General features: G+C 52.2%; 1 protein-coding gene across 1 annotated transcript in view; it reads right to left on the bottom strand.

Annotated features, from left to right (window-relative positions):
* Positions 1 to 1,047: 1,047 nt before the first annotated feature.
* KCNK12 (potassium two pore domain channel subfamily K member 12) overlaps positions 1,048 to 18,800 on the bottom strand; it is a gene marked incomplete at both ends in the record, with an annotated part of 51,328 nt that continues 33,575 nt past the window's right edge. The window contains one exon of the mRNA XM_082851626.1: positions 1,048 to 1,949. Coding sequence (XP_082707752.1) covers positions 1,048 to 1,949 — 902 coding nt within the window. The remainder of the gene's footprint in view (positions 1,950 to 18,800) is intronic.

Here is an 18,800-nt window from a genome sequence, read left to right on the forward strand (position 1 = left end):
CTGGTGCCCACCAGTGTGGCTGGCAGAGCCCTGATGCAGAGGAGGGGCGGCTGGAGGGGGTACTGCGCTCTGCACCCCCGGGCTCTCTAAAAGGGAAAAAAAGATAAGAAAAAATCCACACCAACAAAGAAAAATCTTGTCTGAGAAGACTCAGACATTCCTGGTTAATAACGAAAAGCATTCCCGTGGACGATGCTGGTGAAAGGAAGGAGCGTTGAGGGGATTCAGAGATGTGCCCTGAGCCTCAGAGATCAGCCAGCTGAAGCAGAGCTGGGCTCCTGCAGCCCGAGTGCTCCCGGCCCTACAGGCCACTCCAGGCTTTCCCTCTTTAAAAGGAGTTGCCCTGTGCGCTGTGCTAAGTGGACTAACTCCAGGCTGAGAAAGGCCTGCTAAGCCCCTTACCACTACAATTCCCACATCTCTGGGAAATGCCACAGTCCGCAAGTTGGTGCTGTGTTTCATCCCATTGCATAATACTACGCCATTCTCTGTGTGTAGCGGCTGTACTATATATATACATCAGGAGGCAACATATGGCTCTCCCCATCCCCACCTGTCATAACTGTGACTATATCACTTCTGACGACCAGAAGGAAGCTGCTGGGCTGGGCCAGGATTCTAAATGCTGCGGAGGTAATTCAGAGCCATGAAAAGTTGCACCATATGCTTTGGGGTTGCCAGCTGCTTACGTGCATCGAGACGGGGTTTAGTGCCAGTCTGCAAAACCCAGGGGTGGCACTCTTCTCACTGCCGTGTGCACTGGGCGAGGGTCTGGGGTGCCACTTTTTCTCTCCCTGGAGGAGAATCTGCTGGGGACCACAGTTCTCCAAGAGGGAGCCCATAAGGAAAACAGGTTCCCCCAAAACCTGCCCTTGATAACATCAGGCCTGGCCAAATAGTATTTCTTTAAAAAAAAAAATTTTTTTTTTTTGGTTTCATTTTATTGGATAAAGGTTAAGAAAGCGCCAGCGTCTGAGAGAAGGAAAGCAAACGCCGCCCGGCTGCACCCCAGCCTGGTGAGGGTCCGTGGCGCGGCGAGGCACGCGTCTACCTGGAGGCGCTCGTCTCGGCCAGGCGGTTGTTCATGATGCCCAGCGCGCCCACGCCGCCTGAGAAGCCGTTCTGGCGCGTGTTGACGCACACGCTGCGCGGGTAGCCGTTGGCCGTTTCGGACAGCTGCTTCTGCAGCAGCGCCAGCGACACCTTGTTGGAGGCCGTGAGGTCGCGCATGGAGATGAGCTCGCCCGACAGGCGGCGGCCCTCTGCGTCGCTGTCGCGGGCCGCGGGGTCGGCGCCGAGCGCGGCCAGGCGGCGGCGCAGCCGGGAGCCCGGGGTGATGGCGTTGCGCCGGGCCAGGGGCGCGCCGGGCGCCGGGCAGCAGCGCGTGCAGCAGCGGCAGCTCAGCTTGCGCAGCATCCAGTTGAGCACCTGCTTGATGAGGATGGAGATGACGTTGAAGAGCGAGTAGATGCAGCACACGCCGAGCAGGATGAAGAGGAAGTTGCCCAGGCGGTAGAGCCCCTGGTTCCGGTAGGCGGCGTGCTGGCTGCTCACCAGGTCCCCGAAACCGATGGTGCTGAAGGTGACGAAGCAGAAGTAGAGCGAGTCCACGTAGTCCCAGCCCTCCACGCTGGTGTACATGGCCGAGGCGCAGCAAGACAGCAGCACGGCGAACAGACCCAGGATCAGCAGCACGTGGTACACCGAGGGCTTCCAGCCCGCCAGGCAGTCGGCTTCCGAGAGCGCCGAGCCGCGGCGGAAGGTGGCGGGCAGCAGGCCGCTGCGGCGCAGCTGGCGCTCCCGGCAGGCGCGCATGATGAAGGCCAGCAGCGAGATGATGCGCTCCAGGAAGAGGTTGAAGAACAGGATGGTGCCGGCACAGCCGAACAGCCCGTAGGCGATGAGGAAGGCCTTCCCGCCCACCGTTGCGGGGGTGGTCATGCCGAAACCTGTGGAGACCAGAGCGGGGATCAGCGAGGTCCTGGCTGAGCGGGTGGTCCCCACCCTGTGCGGGGCAGGCATGTACAGGTGCTGACATGGCTCCTATGCTGAGTGGCATCGATCAAGTGGTATTTAGACATTTCTCTGCCTTGGTGGCACTAGATATGGTTCCTAATCTGGGAAACCCCTAACCTGATGGAGGAGACATGGCCCCTCGTCTGGGGTGGGGGATCTATAAATCAATACGGGTGAGGCAAGATGGTCACTAGGAGGGACCCATCAGGAAACACAAAACAGAAGCCACTGCACAGATGCAAACTACTGTGAAGCCCACAAACTGAACAAGTGTCACCTGGTCTCCCATCCCTCAAATTGTTGTTTTAATGTACCAGTGGCACACCTGGGCCTTGTTAGGACAGACTTCCATAAAGGCTTCATTTTATGGGATTGCTGGGGACCAGGTAGGGTGTGTTCAGTCCAGGTAGCTATATTTGATGGTCTCTGAAAAGGGAGAGTTTTGTCAGTTTATGAAACTGACAAATGGATTGTTTGAGAATGAGTCCATAACCTTCAGAGAGTAAGTGCGGCTCTGCCATTGGACATCAGTTCCTTCTCACCCAAGGACCACCATCACCCTTGCTCACACTTGTAGCCAAGGGAAAGGTTTTGGCCCCGCTGGGTCCTGTGCTGCCGGGTGTCTGGAGTGGCTTTTATCCTGAGAGGTCTGCTCTGTGCCAGGGCAGCTGCTCAGTGCTCTGACTCTTGTAATTAAGTCTTAATTTACCCATTCGTTCAAAGCACCGTTCTTTAAGGGAGCTTCTTTATCAACTGATCGCTGCAGAAGGCTTGGCTTCCCGCCAGGATGCTCGGCCCCTGTCATCCAGGGCAGTGCAGAGTGGCAGCTCTGCTCCTCCAGCCTGAGCTCTCAGCCAGCTGCCGGTTGTGATGTCCTTGTGGGACCCATGCTGCCTGCCTCTGGTTATGGGAGGGGATGTAATCCCTTAGCATGAAGATCCACTGCTGCCTGGAGTCTGAGCAGAAAATGCATCATCTGTCTGAGTGGCACAGTAGCACCTGTCAACACCTCTGTAGCAGAAGTTCAGGGGCATCCCTGTTTAATGCATGCCCGACGTCAGGAGGTCTACCTGTGCACTGTTAAGTGGGGCTGGCGCCAGCTCTGGGAAAGGTGTGGCTTACCATTTCCCTAAAAAGGCCAGAGAAAGTTTTTTTCAGAATGATCCCTTAAACTCGTATGCTAATCATTTTCTAGATTCCTTGGAGGAAATGCCCAATTGCCTGACATTGTCTCCATCTTATGCTTAATGACTCAAGTTAGGAGAAAACCTTATCATGATACCTCTGTTGAGGAAGATGGATTATGTCCTTAGATTCAGAATTTGGCCGTAAGAGTGTGAAAAAAGCCAAACTAGCAGTGTAACCAGGGACTCAATAGAGGGATTTTGCTGCACTTTAAAGCCAAACTCAAGTTCTTGAATTCATGAAGAAATCAGCTCTGAATCGATATGACTATACGTGGAGTGGGAGTGTTTGTGTTTGTGTGTGTGTATTTACAGAAAGTCCTAGGTTGATGACCCAAGTGTCCAACAGCCTAATTCATGGTCTGTTCATACAAGGAAATACTATACAGCAAGGAAAAAGCACAAACCACTGCTACTTGCAACAACATGAATGAATGTCACAAAAAGAATGTTAAACAAAAGAAACTGGACACAAAAGAAGTATTCCATTTGCATAAAATTCAAAACCAGGCAAAAGCAAGCTACAGTGTCTTTTTAGGGATGCATACTTGGCTGGCAAAATTATAAGGGAAATCGAGGAAGTAATTTTGATAAAAGTCAGAATTGGGGTTTCCTCTGGGGATGGCAGGGTGTGGTGACTGGAAGGGGACCCAGGGGGACTCTGGGGTGCTGGAAATCTTCTGTTGACCTGGGTGGTGGTTACATGGGTGTTTGTTGTATAATAACTTTCAAATGGTATGTTTTATGATTTTTTTGTACTGTCATGATAAGAAACACTTCAAAATGCCTAGACTGTTAGAACTGTGAACTTAATTCTGGTCTGCCCCTCGCTGTATAGGTGAGGGAGAAGGGGCAGAGGGGACATGACCTACAGCTTGTGGGGGACAGATGCCACACGTGTCCTGGCTTCTAGCTTGCTGCTTAGACCATCATACACAGCACTGCTGCTACTCATGGAGGGAAAATAACACCTCTCGTGGGGGGATCACTTGGCTAAATTCCTAAAGAAATGAAAAATCCTGAGCCTGCAATATTAATACTATGCCTAAGAGGATATTGAATGGGATTTTCCTATTTTTGAGAATTTTCAGCTAAAGTCTTAAAGCTAAGAGTGACGTGTAATATGTTAGCCCTCATTCTGAAGAGAAGTTTTAGATAATCTATGTCATATCGATTAAAATAGCAAAATGGGTCTGGTGACTAGTAACCCCTACTACCCACTTCCAGGCTGTAAAGAAAGGTTAGAAATTATCCAGGGATCATGGGAGACGGTCCTGAAGTAGGAGGGGCGCTGTGGCACCCGCAGGTCTAGAGATGGCGGTGGTGGTGATGGTGAAGAGAACGTCAGGCTGCAGCAAGGGCAGCCTGGCAGCTCATTTCCCAGTGGATGCTGGCTGAGCTGCAGACACTTGAAAGCTTACCCAGGAGCACTGGAGTGGAGCATGGTGAGGGTTTCGGGAGAGCCAGAGGTGTCTCCTGGAGTCTGACGCTGTGCTCGATAGTTCTCTAGGTCAGAGGCTGACCGGGGCAGCCCACACAGGCAGGGACAGGAAGAGGGCATCAGTGGGAGCAGCCTGTACTCCCAGGGCACCTTGCGCCAAGGATGGGGGGGAGTGACATGGGTCAAGCAGACTCTGCAGACGGCAGCCACATCTGAAGAGACGCTGCCCGGGAGGGCTGCCTGCTGGATCAAGGGTGCCTGAGGGGCAGAGGGCAGGGGACAGCATGCGATGTAGTCACAGGAAGCACCACCCACTTAGGGAAAGGTGCAGGGCAGTGGTCCCTGTATTGGGGGGGAAGGGGGGACTCTCCAAAGACCCAATGGGCTCCACGGAAGGGTATGTCTGTCCTAGCCGTGGGCATTGTGATGCCACCAGCAAAAGCTGAGAAAGGATGATAGTGGCACCGGTGATGTAAGACCAGGAGGAAACAAAAGATGACCCCTCCCACACTGCAGGTCCCTGAGCCGGGGGCCAGGCCAGAGCTGGAGGGAGAGGCTGAGCTTTGATTAGAAGTGAATTTGAAGATGGGATTTAGATTGGGTTGGACATCGGAGAATGGGTCTCAATTTTAAAACTGGTAATACTTAAAAAAATATTATTTGGAAAACTCTAGCATCTATCCAAGACGTTGTTAAGGAATCCAAAGGAGAATAGATAGATGAAAACAAAGCCAGTTCCCGTGCCAGCCCATTTAATAAACTGGTTCCAAAGGGCCACTACTCACAGCGCCAGCCCCGCAGGTCTCGTTTCGCTCCATCTCTACAACCTGTGAGGGAGGCACACCCCTGTTTAGCAGATGAGGAGACCTCGGGTCAAGGGGCTAAGTAGTTGCCGTGGCCACACAGCCCAGAAATGGTGGGGCTGAGCCTGAAACCCAGGTTGGCTGGTGTCTAACATCCACCTTCTCTCTGCCACCCTAGACTGTCTTCTGAGGGCACCGCAGGGCCTCCATGCCTCTTAGAAAACCAAGAGGGCTGGCAGCTGGGAGAGCACTTTCACGTGGGCAGGGTGGCTGACCCTCAGTCACAGCTCCTGTCCCCAAGAGTCCACTCTCCTCTTGTGGCTCTCTCTCCACTGACTGTTGCTGGGAAGGGGGGCCACTGCTCCCCCCTTAATGTCTTCACCAAGGTGGACTCATCCCCCTTCCCGTGGCACAGTTAAGACAGCAGGGCAATTCAAACCAGACTCAACCCAGGGCTTGGGGACAGCAGGAGGACTGAGGCACAGAAGGGACCGCTGCTTCTGGCCCACAGTCCAGCCGGTTGCCCCCAGGCGGGGCACTCGTCTGCCTGCTGGGCTCCTGACAGGACTGCCCCTGCCTGACCTACCCCCGAGTCAAAAGCCATCTCCACTCTCGAGGACCATCTTCAGATTCCTCCAAACTCGTCCATGACTGGACTCCTGGCTCCTGCCCCAGCACCCCCTTTAGAGTCTGGGTTTCTTGCTGAGGATCTGCCTCTCCCCTGGATGACAGAACCCAGAATGAGACTTATTTTTCCACCCACGCTTCTCCTTCCCCACAGGGCTGTGGCCTTTGCCAGGGCCTCTACACAACAGCACCACCAGATATGCACCTGGAGCACCGTCATCCACCCGCTCATTCCTTTTTCCCGCAAACACTTACTGAAGACCTGGTTTGGCAGGCCTCGGGCTGCGCTCAGGGCTGTGGTGGAAAACCAGGCAGACACCCGCACAGAGGATCCGGGCTGCCTTCTTAGAGGTTTCGCACAGCTCCCCACCCCTCTGCTGCCAGTGGCTCAGCCCTGGGCCAGGGCACAGCTTTACCCTGCTGCCCCCATGCAGGGGCTGGGCCGGACCGGTCCTGAGGTATCCTCACGGCTGTGACTCCAGGCCCAAAATGATGCCAAGTGATTGGCTGGCTGTGGCACTCTCTGCCCAGAATGAAGGGGACAGGCAGGTCAGGAGGTTCTCTGTCCAGCACAGAGGGCACCCACACAAGTGTCCCTCTCACTGCCCCGATTCCTGAAGTCCGGCTCCTGTGCCCACTTCACTTCCCTTTGCTTTCCTACAGACCCACGTCGGCTCAGCTCCAGAGGCAGGGCGGAGGGGGCACAGTCTACCCTCCTGCCCCATCAGCGCCGAGAGGCTCAGAGCTCTGGGCTGCTGAGACCCCGGGGCCGGACCTCTTGCCGAGGGCAGTAGGGTCCGTGCCCGGTGCTGCTGCCTAGCCAGATGCTTCCCAGGGTGGAAGAACAGTCCCCTAAGCTCTGGGGAGCCAGGCCGGCTCTGGAGAGGGGCCTTGAAGCTTCAGCCAGAGAAAAGGCAAACCCTGCCACCCCGAAAATCCCCCTTTCCCCCACCCACACCCCGCGGAGGCGGGCGTAATCTGTCCCCGGGTTCGCACCAAGCCTCAATTTTGTTTATGCCACAATTGATCTGCCATCCCAGTTTGCAAAGAGCAGACACTTGGGGGCTTTATTATGCCACTTTGACAAAAGCTGTGAAGCTCATTCCCACAGCCTGTCTGGTGCCGCCTTCGCAAATGGGGCCCTGGTGACAGGGCCTCCGGAGTTCAGCTCCGAGAGCCTGGAAGTGAGATGGAGAGACCAGCACTGGTCTGAATCGGGCCCTGGGTGGCAGCCTCTGTGCTGGACACTGGACGCATGTCCCCTCATCCAGTCTCTCCAACCACCCTGAGAGGGACGCATCATCAACCCCAACAATGCAGGCAAGGACGTGGGCCAAAGGAACCGAAGATACTCGGCTGAGTTTCCGTTTGTGAGTGGCTGAGCTGACCCTGAAGCCCTTTCCACTGCGCCAGATGGGAAGCCAGAGCTCATCACCTTGGGGACTTTTTCCCACTGGCTCTGCAGTATCAACTTGGTGGAGGGGAAATATAATTTATAATCCAATCTGGGATACTTTTGAGAGCAAATCATTACCCCAGGACAGCAGGTGTAAACCAGAGTTGATCCAAGCAACTGGGCTGCATGATTAAAATGCAGATTCCAAGGCAGGTCCCACTCCAGAGGCTTATTTCGAGGGACCCAGGAATCTGCATTTTAACAAATGTCCCCTGATGATTCTAATGTGAATGGGCTAAAGCCCTTCCTTTAAGAAACAATATTATGCTGTATCCCTGATGACCCTACTGGCTGGAATCTGCCCAGTTTCAAATATTTTGATTTAAATTTCTTTTAAAAAAAATTTTCAGCTTTATTGAGTTACAGTTGACATATAAAACTGTAAGATATTTAAAATATACATCATGATGATTTGTCAGTTTAAATTTCAAGTGACCTAACACCCTTGTTGTGGACATTGCAGCTGTCTCCTTAACAACCATCAGCCCACCCCCCCCCCAACCTAAAGTGTAGCAGCCAGGCCCCTTGGAGAACTGACCCAACGGCCAGGGGTGGGCTCCATTAGTCTAGGCCAATCAGGAAAATCCAGTCCCTTACCACGACTGGCTCAAGGATGGATAGGCCTAAGCCAATCAGTGCAGGCCATTTTCACGGCTACAGAGACTTGCTCAGGAATGGGCATGTGACCCCATTCAGGCCAATCAGATGAGAGGAGAGTTTCTCTGATAGTTTCTGGGTAAAATGCATCTCACTTTTTAAAAAAATACTTATTTATTTTATTTATTTTTGGCTGCATTGGGTCTTAGTTGCAGCACGTGGGATGTTCATTGAGGCACGAGGGATCTTTCGTTGCGGCGCACGGGCTTCTCCCTCTCTAGTTGTGGCATGCAGGGTTTTCTTCTCTCTGTCTCTCTAGTTCAGGCCCACGGGTTTAGTTGCCCTGTGGTGTGTGGGATCTCAGTTCCCCGACCAGGGATCGAACCCATGTCCCCTGCATTGGAAGGCAGATTCTTTACCACTGGACCACCAGGGAAGTCCCTAAATGCTTCTCACCTTTAAGAGCTGCCCTGGGTGTGGAGGGAGCAGGAGGTGGCCCCAGGAGTGGGTGGCGGCCACCTGTGGCCATGAGGAGCGAGCCTTAGACAAAGCTGACACTGCAAAAGGCTGTCCGAGTATCCTGAAAACCTAATGAGCTGTCCAAACTGCAGGCTGCCTGACCTACCCTTGGACTTCCAGTTACATGAGCCCATAAATCTCTTTTCCTGCCTAAGCCTTCTGTGACAGGCAACCAAACACACTCCAGCTGGTGCCGATGGTTAAGGGCCTGGTTAGACATCCCAGTGTCAAGGAAATGGTATCAGACTTGAACTCAAAGCTTTGCCTGCTGTTGTAGCCTCTTATGAGCCAAGTGATCGAAGCAAGTCACTCTAACTCCTCTGAGCCTCTATTTCTTCACCTGTAGAACGTCGACCTCCCGATGCGAGCCCTCTCTGTGAACTGTAATACAACCTGCCAGTGGGTGTTCCTCAAGATGAGACAGTAGACTTAATGCGAGGTGGAGAGAATGCCCATGATTAAGAAAAAGAAATTTTAAGTAAAGTGAAACACGTTTATTTACTGCGGGACTTTTTAGAGCACGCACCGTGTTAATGTGATTTATGAAACCACCAGGGCTATGCTAACACTGTCCAGTGTTCCCCAAACTAATCTGACCATCGAATGTATTTAGTCACCTCAGGTGACTCGAGTATTTCAAAGAGTAATATTTGGGAAATGCCATACTCCAGCCTCATGAAGAATTAAGGATGAGGCATTTAAAAATATTCTCGAGGATTTCCCACGTTTTAAAAAGTCACTGCAACACTGCAATGCCTTTTCAGTGCCTGGCATGTAGAAGGTGTTGGGCCACGTCAGCTGAGTGAATGAACAGACTGTCACTCTACTTGTTTGGAGCAGTGATTCTCAAACTCGATTACCTAGGACCCAGCTGGGGATCTTGTTAGCTTCTGGGGTGGGGCTCACAATTCAAAATTTCTAACCTGGTCCCAGGTGAGGCCCCTGCAGCTGGTCAGTGAACCTTATTTTGAGTACCAAGCACAGATGACTTATAGTATTAATTACCTTCAGGGGCCTGTCTCCTAAAGAGAGATTGGGAACCCCTTGGGAGTAGGGACCAAATTATATTGGCTATTTGGAACTATAGGTTATATGGGCTGCTCAGGTTTGAATCCTAGCTCCACTACTCCCTAGCTGCGTGTCTTTGAGCAAATTACTTGACCTTTCTGTGCCTCATTTTTCTTATCTGTAAAGTGGAGATGATAATATTTGTATTTTTGTACTCAACTGGGTCAATAATGTGCAAAACACTTAGAATAGTGCCCAGCACATCAATAAGCCCTTAATAAAGTCGTCTTCATCTTTCTGTTCTCCACAGTGAGCAAGGGAATCATGTATAAATTAGGCACTGATAGTTATTTGTTGACTGAAAATAAAAGTTTCAAGAACATCTCAAGGGTGAGAGTTAGATGTCAGGGAGAGTGAGAAAGCTGAGGTGTGGGGTTGGTGGGCAGAGGAGGGGAAAGGACCCATTAGGACTCATCAGATAAAATACAGGACTCCCAAATACATACGAATTTCAGATAAACAAATCACTTTTTAATGTAAGTACATCCCAAACATTGCACGGGCCATATTTACACTAAAAACTGCTTCGTTGTTTTTCTGAAATTCATATTTGACTGGGAGTCCTGTATTTTTATCTGCTAAACCTGGCAGCCCTACCCATGGCCCTACTTGTCTGCTGGGCACACTACTTTGGGGAGCGTCTCCTAACATCCCCCTCTCCCGGCATCCTTCCTGACTGGCTGGAGGAGGGATAACAGGCTCACTTTAACAGCCAAGGAGCCTAAAGGTCACACAGAACTGGGCCTTGCCCACCCGAGGCCAGGCCAGCAGCCTGGTCTTCCAGCGCCTCTCCCTCTCCAAACAGGGAACAGTGGGAGATGTGGAGTGGGCTGTGGTCAGAGGGTGGGGCTGCCATCGGGCTGCTCTGTGGTTGGAGCTGAGACACAGACTCTTGGGGAGAAGGAGGGAAGCTCCTGGCCACGTTCCGTGGAGGAGGGCTGGACGCTTGAGAGGAGACACTTCCCTGGGACTGGAGCCCCAGGCCTGGAACCTCAAGGCTGCCCGTGTCATCCTTCTCCAAGTCCCTCCCCTGAGGAGGACAACTGAGTAGCCTGGCCAAACCTTTTGGGAGGGCTGGGAATGAAAGGAAGACTGGAAGAACTTTAGTGACGGATGGAAACGCGGAGGGGATAATAATAGCTGAAACGTGTTGAGCCCTCACTATTTCCGGGCACTGTGCCAAAGCTTCATGCCTATCAATGCATATTCTGTCCTCACAGCTCTGTGAGGCGCTGGGTAGCGTTCATTCTAAGTCACGGCCTTTTTCCTGAAATTTTAACAGCCCTGAAATCAGGATGCATCTTACGGTCAATGACTTGACATAGTTTATTTGGCAGCATCCTAAATTCTCAATGGTACACGTTATTGGTACATTTATAATTGATGGTGTCTTAGATTTGATGAACTACCGTGGGAACTATTATCATTCCCATTTGTGAGATTAGTAAACTGAGTCACACTTAATGAAGACACTTAGGTTAAATAACTTGCCCAGATCACAGAGCAAGCAAGTGGCAGAGCCCAGGTGTGAAGCTAGAGGAGGGAGCTTGCGACGTGATAAGGGAGAAAGTTAAATGCACAAGAGTTCGGAGGAAAGAGACATAGGTTGCTTTTGGTTGGAGCAGCAGTTCTTAACTCTGGCTCCATAATGGAATCGCCTGGGAAATTTAAATGAGTCCCCAGACCAGCTTAGGTCAGAAGCAGGGCTGATGCTCTCCTGGTGCAGTGGCTGGGAGAGTCTTATGGAGGAAGAGGTATCTGTGTTCAGTCTTGTAGGGTGGATGGGATTTCGAGAGGGAGGAAGTAGAGGCCTGGGCTTGAGAAAGGTGTGCCCTGCTGGGAGAGCGCCGTGCACAGGGCCAGGGTAAGGGGCTGGGTTCAGCCTGGCTGGTTCCCACGTGCCGCTTGGCGTCTAGCCCACAGACGTTTAGTAACTCTTGCCGATGGAGTGGATGAACCTGTGGCAGAAGGAGAAGGACAAGGCTGGGAGACCCTCCTATCCACGTTGTACTCAGGCTGAACTTGCAGGAGCGCTGTGGCTGTGAGAGTGTCACCTGACACCGCAAGAAGCTTCTTCGTCATCTGGGCCTGGCATCCAGCAACCTGTCTGGCCTTGCAGAGACTTACAGACCCTGGAAGCATCAAGCTGCCGAAGATAAACTCGGGGAGTCTCCCCTCCTGCAGGCTCGGGAAGGGCCGGCAGCAGCTTTCTTGGAGAGTTGAGAGCAGAGGCTGTGGCGTCAGGCTCTGGCGCCTCCACTTGCTGATGGGCCAATGGGGACACGTTATTTCTCCCCCTACAAGGGGCCTGATGACTGCCTACTTCGTAAGGTTGCTGTGAGGAGTAAACGAGGAGGTGGCTCCCTGGTGCGCTCAAGAAACAGCGAGTGTAGCTGGGAAACGCCCGGCGAGGCCCCGGCCCTCACAGTGCAGCTGAAGAGCCGAAGGTGGAGCAAGGAACGGGCGAACCACGGACTAGGAGTTTCGGCGGAAAGGACAACCCCCCTGTACACACACCTAAGACGACTCTACCGCTAACTTGCTGTCCCTGCGTCTCGCCGGGCCTCTGTGTCCTCGGCGGTCCCCGGTGAGTGGCAGCGTCCCCTCTGGGATGGCTTCAGGCTCTGGTCCCTGCACCGAGGGGGTGGGGTGGGGAGGCCCCACCTTTTCCAATCCTGAAATCAAGGGTGGCAATGGGGGAGGGGGACGCCGGAGAGTGGGCCTGTGGCGGGAAAGCTGAGACTGGACCGCGACGTTTGCTGCCGCTGGAGGGTTTCTCTAAATTGTAACCGAGATGGGCAGCTCCCTGAGGGCGCAGCGCTGGGTTCCTTCCCACCACCCCAGCCAGGTGGGGGCTGGGCTCGTGCTGGATGCTCCCTGACTCAGGACAAAGAGGCAACAGAAAAACACAAGTCACGTGGAGGAAGCGGACCCTTCCATTCTCCTGTTCACTTTTGCTTGTTCTCTGGGGGCCTTTGGGATGATCTTTGTTTGCTGAGAACAGGGGGTGTGTGGGGATGGCTGAGAGGGCAGAGGGGCTAGGAAAAGAAGGCTGAACCCCGCAGGCTGCAGGTCGGGGATTTTTAACATTAGGAAAGTTTCGGTAATTTAGGAGTGATGGGCAAGTGACCCCAAGAATCAACTTCGAACCTCGGCACTGTTTTCCTCGCCAGTGGGGCTGATTGAACCTGCCCCGCCGCGCGCTTCATCTGTGGGATTAAGGTTTTCTCTCCTCACCAGAAATCATTCAGCAAAATGAGTTATTAAAAGCCAGCTAACTACTCCTGCCTCCAGGAAGCTCCCGCTTACCAATCTCTCCCGGGGCCCGAGCTGGAGCAGCTGTCAAGCTCGGGCCCTCGGAGCTGGAGGGAAGATGACTCATTTACATAGAGCCCGTCCTCCGTCCTGCCCCCCAGATCTGTCCCTGTCTCTCTGATGACTAATCCTTTCCAGGGATGAGCTCACCGCCCCTCCTGCCCACCACGAAAGGAGCAGAGCCTTAGCCTCAGCTCAGAATCTGGGGAGAAGACTGGCTCCAAGGCCAGGGGAGGCAGGGACGGTCCCTGATGGGACAAAAGTCTGGCCATCGAGAGCCCGCACTGGGGCAGTGAGGTGAGGAAAGCCCTGAAGCCCGCCCAGCCCTGGCCTTGGCTCCCTCCACCTTAGGGTCCCACACGCACACAGGGCTGTGGTGAGGCACAGGCCATCTCTCAGAAGGGTAGACACACCTGCTGTGGGGAGAAAGCAGGTCCACCAACCCGGAAGTGTCAATATGATGTCAACTGAATCACATTTCATCTCAAATCCTAGATCAGAGAGGAGCAGATTTTGAAGAGGGAATCTGCGGTGGTTCCCGTCAAGCAAAGGCCCCTGCTCTCACGTGCTCAGTTCCAATTCCTCTCAGTTAATTCAGTTTTTATCCACCTGGCGAAGCACGGGCTCACCGCTGCCCACGCAGCTGTGAACCACGTTTGAAGGAGGGCCTCTGCGCCCAGGCTGAGGGGAGACGCGACGAAAGGGGCCAGCGCCCTGGAGGCTCGTGCCTCGGGGCCGCTCCGCAGGGCTCCGAGTCCATCCCGCTGACTCGGCCTTGGTGCCCGGCCGCCTCGCCATACCTCTTCTCACAGAGCCGGTTTGGCTGGCTGCACTTTAAGCTGCAGCCAGGGGAGCGCTGTGGAGGGTCCCGGGGAACCCTGGGCGTGGCCTGCTGACAGGGCCCCTAGCCCGAGAGGCTGGTAAGCCAGCACAAAGGGCTCCGTTAGGGCCTGGCTGGGTCAGCACGGCCTAGACTTGTGCCCCTGGACTGAGGCTAAGGGCTGAGGGCGCCTCCTTCTGCAAAGGGGGCGGCGGCTCTTCCTACCACACGGTCTGCTCCCAGCCCCGCTGCGGGGAAGGGAGGTTGGTCACTGGCTTACAGGGAGGGAGGGGCGGAGGGGCTGGACGGCTAGAGCCTTAGGCTATGCGCCGCACTCTGCTGGTGTGTTCACAGAGGGATCCCCAGAGCTGCTCCCGGAGGCTGCGGCAGTGTGTGGCTTCCGGTCACTATTGAGGAATGGAAACCGAGGCTCAGAGAAGTGAAATGACCAGTGAGAGAACACCACCAGCATTCAGGTCCCAAGCCCCACATTCATGGCTCTTTCCATTCCACGTCTTAAGGCCTGACTCAGCCTTCGGTTCAGAGATCGTGGCTGTGATTTTCTGGGTTTTGCTGTTTTTTTAAATTAATTATTTATGGTGGCGTTGGGTCTTCGTCGCTGCGCGCGGGCTTTCTCTAGTTGTGGCCAGCGGGGGCTACGCTTTTTTGTGGTGCGTGGGCTTCTCATTGCAGTGGCTTCTCTTGTTGCACAGCACAGGCTCTAGGCGTGTGGGCTTCAGTAGTTGTGGCTCGCGGGCTCTAGAGCACAGGCTCAGTAGTTGTGGTGCACGGGCTTAGGTGCTCCACGGCATGTGGGATCTTCCCAGACCAGGGCTTGAAGCCGTGTCCCCTGCATTGGCAGGTGGATTCTCAACCACTGCGCCACCAGGGAGACCCTGTGATTTTGTTTTGAAACATGCAAACAACTGTACCTTGCAGGAGGACTTGCTGTGGCCAAAATGCCTGCCCTGGGCCTATGGCATGAGTCTGTACCAGATCCCAAGCAACAGGAGATGGAGGCTAGGGCTCAGAGGTGTTAAGGACCTTGTCCAAGGTCCCAGAAATTCCAACTCAGGTCTGCTGACTCCAAATCCCACATTCCTTCCACCTCATGGTGATGACCTTGCCTTTAATCCCCTCCCCCCATTTGCACAGAAGCCCTGATGACTTGGGACCCAGATTCCTCGTTTTCTGAAAACATTCTTTCTCCTTCTGCACATTGTCCCAGATCGATTGCATTGAAGCACGGCTCTGCCCAGATCTCTCTCCTGCTCCCTCCACAATGAGCTCCCAAGTGACAGGAAGATCCAGAATTTCTTAGACTGGGATTCAAGGCCCCAACTTTTCTAGCATCATCTCCTCTCTTTGAACCTTCTTATTCAGGGCCACGAGTCCCCTCACTGATCCATACACACACATATTCATCCTCCACGTAGTTACTGAAAGCCTGCTCTGTGTCAGGCACTGTGGGGATATGAGGTGAGCGGGATGGGCAGAATCCCAGCCTGAAAGAACCTAGCGCCCTGCAAGCATACCATGAATATTCCCTCCTCCGTGCCTTTGCACCCGCCGTTCCCCATCTCTCAAAGTCTGCGACAACTTCTTTCCTTTTCTGTTCACCTACCTGAATTGCATTTGTCACCTGCCAGCACTTAGAGTTCATCAGGCATTTAATTATGTGCTGCTCACAATGGCCCCTGTACTACTGACTGTGGTCCCACAGGATTATTTAACCTTGTGTGTTTCTGTGTGCCTTGCCAATGAGGACATGACTCGTGTCTTAGGTTTCCTGTCACACTTTATAATGCAGGAGTTCAAGGAACAGCTGCTAACTTCCTGGCAGAACCAGCGGTTTGTCTAGTGACCACCAGCATGTTTCGTACCAGAAATGTGGTTTCCATCTTAGTTTTAGTTAATTTATCTAACATGTTTTTGAGAACTGCTGTGTGCCAGGCATGCGGGGGGGGGGAATACTCAGATGTACAATATTGTCCATACCCTGCTGCCAGAGGCCACCAGGTACACACCTGCAGGTGAACAAAATTGAGTCTACTGACTCACTTTAACAAGGGAGACTGTCCACCATGGGGGGCATTGCTGTCAGCAGGTATCAGAAAGGACTCATTCAGGATTTGGGCTTGAGTTAGGTGACTTGGGGGAGGGCTCAAGAAAGCAGGGCTTTGCTCTGGATTGGATGCTACCAAAGCAGGGAGCAGGGGTAATTCTAGGATTGGGTGTTTTAATAACTCTTACCTAGAAGGGGGAATGATGGGGCAAGGCCAAAGCTGGGATTGGTAAAGAAGCAGCCGTCGCTCATGTTAACCACATGGGGGTGTTTGGTCATTTTTGTGGTTTGGATGATGTTATTATTTGGTCTCCGTTCAGACATGATTACCGGTGAGTGGTTTGGTTTTTACTCTCACTCCACCCTGGTCCCAAGGTGGCCTCATGTGATGTAGATGTCCTGGGAAATTGCTTATGTTCAAGGTCAGAACCCCACCCCCACACTTCCTGTTGCCTAGCTGTGAGTGCTGGGCCAGCTCCTGGCTCTCAGAGGTTGCTTTTGTCTTTCTGAAGACAGTTCTGCACTTAGCGTTCCATAAGATGCTATTCACTATTTCTTTTTAAAGAAATTCCCTCCAAGTCTTCCAGTTTATTTGGCTATATATATGGGAGATATCATGGAATGCCAGGAAACAAGAGAAGAGGTCTGGGTGGGCTTCCTAGAGGAGGTGCCGCTGGCTGAATAGTAAAGATGCCTTGCCCAAGCAGGTGGAGGCAGTGGGAGAGAGTCTTGGAGCTCTGGGCTGGAACTTGGGTTCAAGGGTCATGTGGATAAGACATCCCAGGAAGCATGTACAGTATGAGAATGGGGGCCCCTGGGGAGCCCCAGCATTTAAAGAGCAGAAGAGGAGCCTGTGAAGGAGGCTTTCATTCACTCAACAAATAGTTACTGAGGGCCCACTATCTACCAGGCCCTTGGGAGTCATGAGTGATCAAGACAAAGTTCTCTCACGAGGCTTACATTTCAGCATGGGAGATGGATAATAAACTACAAACATAATGTGCAAGTAAACTACATGGCATGTTGGAAAGTGGCAAGTGTTATGGAAGAAGAAGAAGGAAAAGAAGAGGAAGAAGGAGAAGGAAGAGGAAGGAGGGGGAGGGGGGGAGGAGGAGGAGGAGGAGGCTTCCCTGGTGGTGCAGTGGTTAAGAATCCGCCTGCCAATGCAGGGGACACGGGTTTGAGCCCTGGTCCAGGAAGATCCCACATGCCGCGGAGCAGCTAAGCCCTGTGCCACAACTACTGAGCTTGCACTCTAGAACCCACGAGCCACAACTACTGAGCCTGTGAGCCACAACTTCTGAAGCCCAGGCGCCTAGAGCCCATGCTTCGCAACAAGAGAAGCCACTGCAACGAGAAGCCTGTGCACAGCAACAAAGAGTGGCCCCTGCTCACCGCAACTAGAGAAAGCCCGCGCACAACAAAAAAGACCCAATGCAGTCAAAAATAAATAAACAAATAAAAATTTTTAAAGAAGAAGAAGAAATAAAAAGAGTTGGCTGAGGGGGTGGGGAGAGCCTGGGGAAGGGAGGGGGCAACTTGCAGTATTAAGTGGGTGGGTCAGGGCAGGCCTCATTGAGGAAGTAACATCTGATGAAGGACTGGAAGGAGGTGACATCTAGGGGAAGGGTATTCCAGGCCAATCAACAGCCAGAGCAAAGGCCCTGAGGCAGGGAGATGGAGGTGTGGGAGAAGAGAAGAGGGAAAAATAGAGGAAACACTGGACAAAGAGTTGGTCAGCAGATCTCTTATGGACACTCTCAGGGCAAAGTTTAAGTTACACAAATGCCCCAGAATATGAATAAAACCGAGGAAACTTCCACAGGCCTCTTAGATAGCCTCATCACGAGAGGGCAGACAGCAGAAGCAAGAAGAACTACAGTCCTGCAGCCTGTGGAACAAAAACCACATTCACAGAAAGACAGACAAGATGAAAAGGCAGAGGGCTATGTACCAGATGAAGGAACAAGATAAAACCCCAGAAAAACAACTAAACGAAATGGAGATAGGCAATTTTCCAGAAAAAGAATTCAGAATAATGATAGTGAACATGATCCAGGACCTCGGAAAAAGAATGGAGGCAAAGATCAAGAAGATGCAAGAAATGTTTAACAAAGATCTAGAAGAATTAAAGAACAAACAAACAGAGATGAACAATACAATAACTGAAATGACAAATACACTAGAAGGAATCAATAGCAGAATAACTGAGGCAGAAGAACGGATAAGTGACCTGGAAGACAGAATGGTGGAATTCACTGCTGCGGAACAGAATAAAGAAAAAAGAATGAAAAGAAATGAAGACAGCCTAAGAGACCTCTGGGACAACATTAAACGCAACAACGTTCGCATTAGAGGGGTCCCAGAAGGAGAAGAGAGAGAGAAAGGACCCAAGAAAATATCTGAAGAGATTATAGTCAAAAACTTCCCTAACATGGGCAAGGAAATAGCCACCCAAGTCCAGGAAGGCAGAGAGTCCCATACAGGATAAACCCAAGGAGAAACACGCCAAGACACATAGTAATCAAATAGGCAAAAATTAAAGACAAAGAAAAATTATTGAAAGTAGCAAGAAAAACAACAAATAACATACAAGGGAACTCCCATAAGGTTAACAGCTGATTTCTCAGCAGAAACTCTACAAGCCAGAAGGGGGTGGCATGATATACTTAAAGTGATGAAAGGGAAGAAGCTACAACCAAGATTACTCTACCTGGCAAGAATCTCATTCAGATTCTATGGAGAAATCAAAAGCTTTACAGACAAGCAAAAGTGAAGAGAATTCAGCGCCACCAAACCAGCTCTACAACAAATGCTAAAGGAACTTCTCTAAGTGGGAAACACAAGAGAAGAAAAGGACCTACAAAAACAAACCCATAACAATTAAGG

The sequence above is a fragment of the Leucopleurus acutus genome, assembly GCF_964270905.1.
Source record: "Leucopleurus acutus genome assembly, chromosome: 12".
NCBI lineage: Eukaryota > Metazoa > Chordata > Mammalia > Artiodactyla > Delphinidae > Leucopleurus > Leucopleurus acutus.